This window comes from Capricornis sumatraensis, chromosome 3, assembly GCF_032405125.1.
Source record: "Capricornis sumatraensis isolate serow.1 chromosome 3, serow.2, whole genome shotgun sequence".
Classification (NCBI taxonomy): domain Eukaryota; kingdom Metazoa; phylum Chordata; class Mammalia; order Artiodactyla; family Bovidae; genus Capricornis; species Capricornis sumatraensis.
In genome coordinates this window covers 49,559,194-49,571,232 of record NC_091071.1, presented here as the reverse complement: position 1 = coordinate 49,571,232, position 12,039 = coordinate 49,559,194, and the positions used below count along the sequence as shown (strand labels likewise).

At 38.7% G+C, this 12,039-nt stretch overlaps 1 protein-coding gene and 1 non-coding gene across 2 annotated transcripts in view; both read right to left on the bottom strand.

The window, feature by feature from the left end:
- Positions 1-653: 653 nt before the first annotated feature.
- MAP3K2 (mitogen-activated protein kinase kinase kinase 2) overlaps positions 654-12,039 on the bottom strand; it is a 38,516-nt gene continuing 27,130 nt past the window's right edge. The window contains exons 14-16 of the mRNA XM_068968442.1: positions 9,508-9,637; positions 3,342-3,519; positions 654-879 (exon numbers count right to left, since the gene is read on the bottom strand). Of these exons, the coding sequence (XP_068824543.1) occupies positions 654-879; positions 3,342-3,519; positions 9,508-9,637 (534 nt within the window). The remainder of the gene's footprint in view (positions 880-3,341; positions 3,520-9,507; positions 9,638-12,039) is intronic.
- Positions 5,130-5,201, bottom strand: TRNAS-GGA (transfer RNA serine (anticodon GGA)). Its single transcript has one exon. It is a non-coding gene; the product is annotated as a tRNA-Ser (tRNA).

The window sequence follows — 12,039 nt, the reverse complement described above, 5'->3', positions numbered from 1 at the left end:
TATAGTGTATTTGCTTATTATACTGGTTAGGATTAACAAATAAAGATACCTCTAGAGAATCATATTTTCTATCAAGATTCCTACTGAGCAAAAAGCTTGGCAGACAGAGGTTAGGATCTAAAGAATACAGTTACAAGAAGGAACCTATATTCTTTCAGTTGAGTACCTATCCTAAACTCAAGTTTAGGGCTCAACCTCACAAACGAGAATCTATTTTAAATACTATCACTAAAAACTACAAATCATACATCATTGTTTTCTTCTTGTTTTCCATGTCTCCCCATCACTGCCAATCTGTCAGTGACACAGGGAAAGACTCTACAATCTTAAGGTATTCCAATGATTTTTCTGTACTAAAAAGAGTGACTATGTACTAAAGTGCTGTATGTCTCTGAACCACATCAGTACATTATAAAAATTAAAAAAAAAAAAAGCTTCAAGTTCTTGTAAGGGAAAAAAGGATTAAATATAAAAAATTTAGGTTACTATTATTATTAATAATCAAATTTAACCAGGAATCAAGAGAAGCACTTTTCCCTCTTGTCTTTCTTCCTCCACACCTCTCTTCTGTATAAAAAAGGAAAAGTGCAGTCAGAGGGAAGGTGCCTGGACAGAAGGGAGCTGGGCAGAGGCGCAGGGGAGGCTCCCGGCCGCTAGTGGCAGTGCACAAACGTGTGCCTCAGAAGGTCGTCAGCGGGCGGCCTCAGTTTGGCCTCCACAAAAATCCGTTTGAGGAAGTCTCGAGTATAGTCGGAGACATGAGGTGGCAGCTTTGGGTTCGTTGGCTGAGTGGCGATTTTAAAGATGGCAGCCATCGCTTCAAACTCGGCCCAGGGAGGCTTTTCAGTTAGCATTTCTACCACAGTACAGCCCACGCTCCTAAGGGGGAAAAAAAACACCTTACACAAACAACATCATCATGAAAGTCAGTTAACTACCCACGAAATGAGAAACGTGTGAGGTTCCTATACATTTAAGCATGACTTGGTTTCAAGTGTAAAACTTCATTAGGAGGCTGTTACCATGGGCAACTGGGATTGAGGTCACAGCCCTCGGCTCCCTCACGGAGCCGCCGAGCTCTGAGGCTGACGTTCTACGCGCCTCTGAAGGGCTCCTGCTCCGGACCGTCCGTACCCCCAGCAGCCCCGAGCAGCCTTGAAGCCCCTGTGAAGCGCCAAAAAGACGCAGGGGTGACTGAGGCCTCGGCTGGCCCGGCCAACAGCAGATGGCCGGACACCTGCTCCCAGGCACCAGGCCCCCCTCCCAGCACTGGAGGAGAATCCACGGAAGGTACACATGAAGACAAGCCGAGAGAAGAGCACTTCAGGGCAATGATGCAGTTTAGATCGACTGACATGGAGACCTGACAGAAGGAGCTGAAGAAAACAGGGTTTTTTAATTTGAGGAGACATTTTTAAGTGAATTTGTGTAATCTTAAAGAAACATCTTTTTCCAAACTTGATATCAATCCCAAACCCAAACAATGAGAAAAAAGTTGTTTTAAAGATAAATATGCCTATAGTCACTACTGAACTCCCCCATAGGGATCTGTCAGGGATACAGTGCAGTTATAGGAAAAGTATTTTATGTATGCAGTCTTGAAGAAAAATTTGTGTTTTGTGTCTGCATTTCAATGAATTCTGACAGCTGTAGAAATAAATGGGAAACACTCAAATATTCTTCTTGTTGCACCAAAAAGTTAAATTTGTGGTACATGAAATCAATTGTTTTATAATAACTGTTACTAATAAAATGCCTTTTAGTGCATTATATTGACTCTTCGTTGAACCAACAGCCAACTTAAACATCTATGCAAACTTTAAAAAGTGCTTTTCTTTCTGAAAGCTGGTACTGTCTTAGAAGAGCTTTCCAAATGTAAAGTAGTGAAAACTGTAGCATATAATACATTTGTATAACTTTCAATATTTGATGTTTGTTAAACTCCACTCTGGGCAATCAAAAATGGATAAAAAATAATGAGAATGAATTGGTGCTTCCCTCCTCCTTTTGCTATGGTAAGAGAAAAGAAATTTACCATATTTATTTTTGTGTGTTTTTGAATTGCTTTGAAGGCATATTTTCTATTGCTTATTACTTTAGAGCTGTGCTTCTCAAACCTGACACCACTTCAGAAATCTTTGCCTGGTCCCCACTCTTGAGATACTCACATATAATTGCTCTGAGATGAGCTCTGGGTATAGCTAATTTTTAAGCACCAATCCTCCTCCTTCCCTCCGTTTCTCAAATGTGTGGATAGGTTTGAGAGCCACTAGACTAACAGGTTAAATTTCTCCTATTTAAGGGAGATAATCAATTTAAACCAATACCTTTAGTTTTGTTTCTATGTGGCTCTGTTGATGGCTTTGTTACAACTAAATTACTGTGTTACTATCTTGTTAAAAAAATAAGCACTTATGTTTGAGCTAAAAACAAAAACCCAAACCTGTACTTTAAACATAAGAATCAATGAAAACAAACCACAATTTAAGCTCTCAAATTTGTTAGGCACAGGATATTATTCTTAAGTTTTGCTCCATATAATTCTCTAGCCTGTCACTGAATGTAAGTGTTTTTTTGTCTTTATTTTACAAAAAATAGAAACATTAGAAATTCTTTGTCTTTAGGTGCCTAAAATGAGTACCTATTAAGAACTTTACTCAAAAGAGCTCATGTAAGTAGCTGGGGCTGAGAAGCAGGCAGGAAAGACTCCAGAGCTGCACAATGGAAAGGGTTTAGAGAATTGCTGACACCCTCTCAGGGTGCCTAACCTCAGGCTCAGGAGCTGGCGGGCAGTGAGAACTTGGTTAAGGAGGAACCGGAGTGACCTTTAGCGAACGGCAAGAGGAGGAACAGAGACTCCCCTCACTTCCTAGCTCTGCAGTGGTCACAGAGAGAAACCTTCTCTTCGCAACTTCAATACATACCAATAAACACCAAAGGAAAAAAACCACTTTCCTCAGGGGGAAGTAGGAAATGACCGTTTTATGTTCTATCTTAAAATATTAAGTAATTAAAGGTTAACTGAATTATAAGACTAACAATAAAGATTAATTACTTTAAAAGTTCATCCGGGAAATAAAATGAAGACAGCTTTCTAATGCTGAAATTTGCTTAAGAAGAAATTCTTCTCAAAGAATGAAAAAATGGTTTGAAAGCTCTATTTATTTGGTCAGTTATTAAGCCTCAAAGGGCATAATTAAAATGATATCAATCCTTGTAATCCTGACATCCTATTTCAAAAGTACAAAAAAGAATTTAAGTTCATTTCAATAATTTCCATCCTGAGTGGAAATATGTTAATAAGGTATGCGTTTTCAGGCAAATCCCACATCAAAACCTACCAGATATCTGCTTTTCTGCCATAGCCTTCTCCACTAATCACTTCAGGGCTCATCCAATATGGTGTGCCTGTGACAGACTTCATTCCCGTCCCTGAAAGACAGATGGTTTGAAGCCGTTTGCTGGCCCCAAAATCTCCTAGTTTGACGTTGCCTGTTGAATCTCTCAGAATATTTGCACCTAAAACAAGAAATACCCTCATTTCATTATTTTTACTGGCAATCTGGAATATAACATAAAAGAAAACGGCAGAAAATTACTTAGACTCTTCAATCTGTCTCCAGAATCAGGCTGCTTTGCACCTCTGAATAGTACCTGGTTAATGCCAGGCGTATGGTCAGTGTGTATTAAAGATTTCTTACATGGAACAATGAAAATTTAGTGTCACTGTGTGTGCTTCAGGACCTAAGAAAAGGTTCCCCCACTGAAAAGGGCTGGTGCAAGCGGGAGGTGAGAACGCAAAAGAAGAGAAAGGGGAAAAGGACTAAGAATGGGAAGTTCAAACAAAAAGGAATGGAAGTTCAGAGAAGGATGATGAAAGCAATAGCAGGCTCTTGGCCCCAGCCTCTCTGTTATAAAGCAAGAAGCCCATGCAAGATTATTTCCCTGTGAACCTAGCCTCTCCTCAGGAACCTCCGTAATCAAAATTTCTCCTTCTCAACTTCTATATAGCACATTTTAAATCTATTCTAAGCAAGCTTCACGGTTTCTGTTTTAAAATTTCATTTGCTTCTGTAACAAACTTTTAACTTTATCTATTACAAACTGAACACGATTGCTTAGCTGAGAAAGTGTTTACAGAATCCTCCACTGTAAAGTTACTCTTTCCTCCTTTCCATACCAAGCTCTCTGGAAGTTCACTATGTGTAAGTGAGTGAGAGAGTATGCTCTGGGCTTAGTAGCTACATATATTATTTGGAATTATTCTGCATGGGAGATCTGTCTCTTCGTTCCTATTTATTTGACCATCCATTTCTACCAATCTGAATATGTGGATATTTATTTTGTACTTTGGGTTATAAACCAATGACTTTATTACTACTGTTGCTGTTTTGTTTTTGTTCATGTTGTTTACAGCTCTGTCCACTGGGAGCCCTCTCTGCTGGCTCCTGTGTCCCTCTGCCATAACTCAGTCATCGCGCTCTCACTTTGCTGGATTTCTGGACTGTGTGTGTCAGCACTGCCTTACATTCTGGAACTAGAAGATGCTCCATGCTCACTCTGTCCCTCCGGCACCAAGTCTACAGTCCGCCGTTTCTCCAAGGGACACTAGTTCCTTTAGTGGAGAATGGTATCAGAAACCAGCAATCTAGGAGCTAGGTTCATTTATTTTTATTCTCTATTTTCCCCTTTACCATTCTTTAAACTCAACCTTTTTTCTATGATTATAAGTCTAATTTCTTCATATATAAATTTCTAAAAAAACTACTTTTAGTAGCTACATATATTATTTGGAATTATTCTGCGTGGGAGATTTGTCTCTTTTTTCCTACTTATTCAACCATCTATTTCTACTAGTGTGAATACATGGATATTTATTTTGCACTTTGGTTATAAACCAATGACTTTACTATCTTTTTTTTTTTTGCTCATGCTCCAGCTAAGTTGCTGTTTTTAAACAAGCAATTTATTTTACTGACTTATCTAATTTTAGCTTCTAAGTGAAGTCACTCAGTCGTGTCCAATTCTTTTTGTGACCCCATGGACTGTAGCCTATCAGGCTCCTCACTCCATGGGATTCTCCAGGCAAGAATATTGGAGTGGGTTGCCATTTCCTTCTCCAGGGGATCTTCCCAACCCAGGGATCGAACCTGGGTCTCCTGCATTCCAGGCAGACGCTTTAACCTCTGAGCCACCAGGGAAGCCCTTAGTCTTTACCTAAAATCTTCCTAACCTTCAGCATATTTCAGATTTAAAAAAAGATTCCTTATCTGTCTTCTTCTTTTTTTCTTAAACAGCCTCTAAGAAGGAATGTGAATAGAGGAGAAAAACCTTTATTATAGACTGGAGAGAATGCAAACTGTCCATCCCTACCATGAACTTCTGGCCCTGTCTCCTGTTCTCCAGCAAGTTTCCCAGTCTAGTCACTTAAGGCCTGTCTTGAGAGGAGAGCCAAGGACTCGCGCTCTGCATGCAGAAGCCAAAGCATGCCTTGGGGCCAGTGACTCTCTACAGCAGCACTGCCTCTCTGACGCCTCTCGCTGTGCCAATGACTCTCTAATCAGCACTGCCTCTCTGGCACCTCTTGCTGTCCAATACTTAAAGAAGGACTCTGTCAAAAAAACCACACCGCTGTGTCTAAAATATTTGAGCTGGGGAAGGATAACCAACAAGCCAGTTTTTAACAGTTACCACCTGGGCAAAAGCAGTCCCAGGCAGGTACACGAGGAGAGCTATCGCCGGGGAGTCATCGCCAATGCTGAATCAATGCCCATCCTTACAAAGGGCGGAGGAAAAAATGTATATAGCAGGTTCCCAGTATAGTTACCTAACTTTTTAAAAACTTACTTCGGACATGTTAAAAGTAAACTGTTAAGGAGACTTTTCAAAGACATACAAAAGCAGATAGAACACTGCACGACCCTCTCACCCAATCTCAGCAATCATCTGGGCAACTCTTCTAACCACAGTAATAGCCACTCCTTCCCTCATATTATCTGAATTGAATTAAAGACATCATGATCAATAAACAGATCAGTACATATCTTTAAAAGACAAGGACTCTTATCACACATAAGACAACAGGCAATAATTCCTTGATATTATTAAATATATACTCAGTGGTTTTCCTTTTTAAGTTTTTTTTTTTTTTCTCAAAAAAAAAATCTGAATCCAAACAAGGACCTTATGTTGAGAATCACTGATACATCTTTTAAGTCTTTCCTAAAGTTCCTTCCAATCTTTTTTTTATTCTTTGCAGTTTATGAAGAATCTAAGTTGTCTGCCTACAGTTTTCTTATTGTCTAGGTTTTGCCGAGCCCATCCTAAGGAGTCATTCAACATGCTGATCTGTTCTCTATAAATGTTCCATAATTTTACAATTTGGTAGCTGAATCTAGAGGCTCGATCAGACTCAGGTTCAAAAAGAATTTGGGGTGGGGGTGGGTAGGAAACTGCTTTGTAGACATAGTCTACAAATAGGAAGTATGCGATGACCGACTGTCTCTGTGAGGTGATGTTAGCAACCATTAATGTTTAGTGCATATATCTATTACTCCCACTAGCAGTTGTAAAATGGTACGATTCTGTCATTTTCCCTCTTTGTTAGCCAAAATATTTTTATAAAGGTCATCCTCTATTTAGTCCTCAGTAGTATAGTTCATAAAAGAAAGGTTAAATAAAGAAACCCCATTATGAAATAATGAGCTGGTTCCCTACTTTTCATTATGAACTCGTGAGTCTTAAAAGTAAGCAACTAGCTTTCCTTTTCCCTTGCCATTTAAACACTGCTCATTCTGGGACTTCCCTGGGGGTGCAGTGAGTAACAATTTGCCTGCCAATGTAGGGGACATGGGTTCGATCCCTGGCCTGGGAAGATTTCATATGTAGCAGAGCAACTAAGCCCCGTGCACACCTACTGAGCCCGCGTGCTGCAACTACTGAAGCCTGAGCACCTGGAGCTCATTCCCTGCAACAAGAGAAGCCACAGCAATGAGAAGCCCTCAACACCACAGCGAAGAGGAGCCTCTACTCACCCAACTAGAGAAAGCCCACGCAAAGCAATGAAGGCCAAGAGCAGCCAAAAATAAATAAGTAATAAATAAATAATAAAAGGTTTCTCTTTAATTAGGAAAAAAGTCTTAAGAAAGTTTAGAAAATACATAAAAAGTAAAAAAATATGAAGGAAATAAACAATTACCACTCATCCTGCTACTTGAAAATAACCACCATTAGTCATGTGAAAACTGTTCTACATCATACTTTAATTTTATAAACTTGAGATCATACTGCATGTTCAATTTTATATCTTACATTTTTCTTATCAATGTATTTGCCCTATAATGTTTTTCTGTCTTTGTGTTTTTCTCTTTAAGCTTTTTTTTAAGGGGTCTCAAATCCTGTGACAGATTTTTGTTCAAGTTGTTTTCATTAAAAAGTACTGATTTTTAAAACTAATAAACTGCCACACACAAAACATGATCCACAAAAACATTCTCTCTTCCTTTGGAAGGTTTTACGATGCACTGCTGTCATTAACCAGTCTTTGACTATTACTTAAATGTCCAATTGAGACAAACAGTTCTGAGACCGTTCTTCCACCACTGATTAAAACTGGGGTGGCAGGTACTGGGGATAAAATTCATTTAGCCTTCTGAGCTTTCTGGGCAGACCTGGTGACCCTGCCAGCTCCAGCTGCCTTCTTGTCCACTGCTTTGATGACACCCACAGCGACCATCTTGTCTCATGTCATGCACAGCAAAACAGCCCTTATAATGTTTTTAAATCAGCTTGCTTCCAACTTCCTCATGTTACTGGCAAGGTCAGAAGAGGATCCACTTGAACAGGTAGCTCCCCTCAGTTCCTTTATCTTATCTTATTATGAAGGCTAAAGAGAAACTGGCTTGAATAGAGATTATTACTAATAGAATAACTTACAGATCATTTCCCTACAAAGTATAGGGCGTATACTTAATTGAAGTACACTTGACCTACAACACTATGTTAGTTCCACGGCGTACAACACTGCGATTCAATACTTCTATACATTATAAGATGGTGACCACCTTATGCAGTTCTTGGCTTTCAGGTTTTGAACTTGACATCTGAGGTCTGCCTAAGCAGGGAAAATCTTGAGGTGAACAACAGGCTCCTATTTCTTTCAGATCATGAGTCACATTGCCATCCTCTTAGAGTCACTAGGCAAGTCCACTCTGTACATGTGACCCCGCTCCAGCATTCTACAGCAGACTCTACTCCATGACCAACAGTGGCTCGGAATATTCTCCTTAGTCTGCCTCTGGCCATATTCGGGGTGTGACACACCACAAGAAAGAAGTAACTTCCTGGTAGCTCGTAAGAGCGCCCAGAAAGACTGATGAAAAACTTTAAGAACTTGCTTATCAAAGCTCAGTCTTAGGCTCTCTTACTCTCTTAAGTAATGAGGTCCATTTCCCACAGTTTTAAATACAATCTCAACACACATCGTCACTGTAACTAAGTTTTGAGTGCTTTCTAGATACCAGGCATGATTTTAAGGATGCTACACAGATTAACTCATTTAATCCTTATAAGAACTCTGTGATCTGTACACTATTATCACCCTCCTTAAAAATGAGGAGCTGAGGATTTCCCTGGTGATACACTGGATAAAAATTCACCTGCCAGTTCAGGGGACATGGATTCAATCTCCAATCAGGGAAGACTCCACACACCTCAGCAACTAAGCCCATGTGCCACAACTGCTGAGCCTGTGGACCTAGAACCCGTCCTCCAAAACAAGGAAAGGCACCACCGGGAGAAGCCCATGCCCCTCAACTAAGAGCAGCCCCTGCTTGCCACAACTAGAGAAAGTGCGAGCGCAGCAATGAAGACCCAGATCAGCCAAACTGATTTGAAAAAACTGAGGAGCTGAAGCACAGAGAGACTAAGTGTCTTGTCCAAGATTACACGTGATGATGGATAAAGCCTGAATGTGAACTGGGTCAAATTTGAGCCCCTACTTTTTTTTCTTATTTTTAATTGGAGGATGTTTTACAATCTGTGTTGGTCTCTGGCATGCCACAATGTAAGTCAGCCATAACTATACATACACCCCTCCCCACATACCCCTCTATGTGTCACAGAGCTCCAGGCTGTGATCACTGTGTTACACTGCAGCTCCCCACCAGCTATCTATTTTACACCTGGTAATGTGTATGTCTCAATGCTCCTTTCTCAATTTGCCCCACCCTCTCCTTAGCCCTATTCCTAACCACTATGTTCTAAGCCTGTGCACTGTGTATGAAAATATGTCTCATTGTTAGGCTCATTTGAACTTTACTGATTCTGTGAATCTCCACAGGAGAGCTTCCCTCTTTTAGAAACCTGAACAACAGGACTAGCTGCAATTGTTTTCCTATGGCATTGCAGAGGTAGGTGAATTGATTTAAATGTTAAATTTCTTAACCATAGCACATTTTCATTAAAAAAAAAAACAACTGAGTACTTAAAAAACACCTTACTACTTACCTTTTATATCTCTATGAACAATCATATTACTGTGCAAATAATGAACTCCCTCAAGAATCTGACGAGTGTATTTCCGGGTCACATTCTCAGTAAGAGCTCCATATGCTTTTAATTGGTCCTTAATGGAGCCCTAGGAAAAAAGAAAACAAAAGAAAACTATAGTATGGTTTGAAAGGAAAAGTACTGGTAAATATTTTTAAGATCTGTGTACCTACACTTATCTGTTATTCTTACTGACTAAATGAAGTGCTCTTTGTTTTACTTACTTGAAGCTTAGTTGACATACACTGTCATGTTAGTTTCAGGTATATAACATAATGACTCAACATTTACATACATTGCAAAATGATCACCACTGTGATCACTCCTGGTGACCATCTACCTCTGTACAAAGTCATTACAGTATTATTTGACTATATTCCTTATGCTGTATATTACATCCCATTACTATTTAAAACTAGACGTTTTAATTTAGAGAATCCTAGTGAATGACTAGAAGGCTCTAATTGAAGAACACAGGAATTCTTAGGAAGGACATTATATGCCATTAATTTAACACAAAACTCTACTGTATTTCTGGACTAGAACTGTGAAAGAGTAAGTGGCATAGCTCAAGAAAGCCTTTAAATTATTTTTGACTGATACCCTTGTTTCTGTGACTGCGCTGGTTCTATCTCCTGTTCTCTTGCAATTATTACAATTTTTAAAATTTTCCAGTACCTTTGTCTTGCTTGTTTTTGCCCTGAATACATTTTTTAATTTTCCTACTTGCTCTTCTATGTATGTCCTACTTTAAATTTATTTTGTTCTTACTTTGTTTGTAAAACACTGTTTTATTGATATCTGAAAATTTACTTCTCAGGAGAAAGAATGGGTATGATTAGAAGATCAGAACACATATAAGATTTTAAAGTTTTTCTTTTATATACTTACCATTTTAGCTCAAAACATGAGCAAAATACATTTAAAAGGAATTTCTAATTTTCTGAAGTCTTTTTAGGCAGGTGCTATTTCAGAGAACAGGGAATCAATCTGAGGTAAGACATAGGCATCTGAATTTTGAAAAAGCTTCTCTGATCATTCCAATGTGCAAATTTGATAACCACCACTTTAAAAGATAGAAATAAAATGCTTCCTGAGGGACAAAATCTTTTCCTTCAAAGAAAAAATATATCCAAATGTTCCCGTCTTTCTTTCAATTCTTGTAAGCTGTGTACTCTGTCATATAAAAATAGATCCTTGGATTTTGCAGACTTAGCCATATGTTGTTCCCACTATTCTGAGCAATCCCTGAAGGGACAGCAAGATGCTGTTCTGCTAACCCTGACTTGCAAACATGTGTTGAAAGCCTTAGACAGTGAGTCAAGCCAGGCAACCAGGCATACCTACAACTCAATGTGGCTTATCGTTCAGTCAACTTACTATGTCTCTATTGTAGTAATGCACAAAATAACACAGAAAGACTGAGCTTTCCAAATCATAAGCCCCCAAATACTTGCAGGCTGCAAATGACTGTCAGACTTTTGCATCCTCTGGGTCCTCGGGCAGCTAGGCCAGTGGCCCATGATGCTAACAGCTTTCTCAGTGTAGTCTGTATACTGCTATGTAACATGAAAATGTTACCTTCTTCAGTGTGAACAACTGGAGTGGGCTGGAAAGCACTGTGCCAGATAAACTGTGTGTAAGAGTAACAGAAGTCAACTGCTAATACAGGCACTGGAGATAAAAGAAACATACAGTTCTGATATGAGAATAGTTCTAGATTAACTAAAAAACGGAATGCTATATTTGGGAAAATTGAAGAATGACGTTTCTGGCAAAGCTTGAATCTAGGGGCATAAAGGGGTCCATTATACCAAATCTACTCAAGAAAATTATACAGAATTCACAGACCTGGAGATTCAGCAAAGTCTAGGAACATTTACGTCCAGTCCATATATGCCATGGGTTTAACATACAAGAACTATAATTAATCTAGTAACATGCTTTTCAAATTCAAGGACTGATAACCTATACTTTGAAAAGATAGCTATCTTTACAAAATCTCATCAGAAATATGATCTAATATCTTTTCCTGAATAGTCCTAGTCTTAAGATTGCTAAATATATAAAGATTACTTACATCTCTATTTGTGACATAAATTGGTTCTAGCCAACAAACCAATTTAATTAACTTTATATTCAATAGTCTCCATCACTAGTCACATTTATTCATAGGTATTTAATTTACATATTTACTGCACAAACAGTAATGGAAATCTGAATAAGAGAAAAATCAATCACAATACCAACATAATACATTTTCATTTTTTTAGTTTCTTCTGTTATTTTTCAAATACAGATACTTTTAAAATACCATTACCAATATTAAAAAGCATTTTATATTCTTTTTCGCTCTCAAAGTACTTCCTACTTCCTCCAACTTTGTTACTTGGTTTTCACAATTTTAAATATATAGTCTCTTGTACAATGTCATCATAATTTACTCCCACTGAATGAACTGATATTTCCACTTTTCCTATTACAGACAAT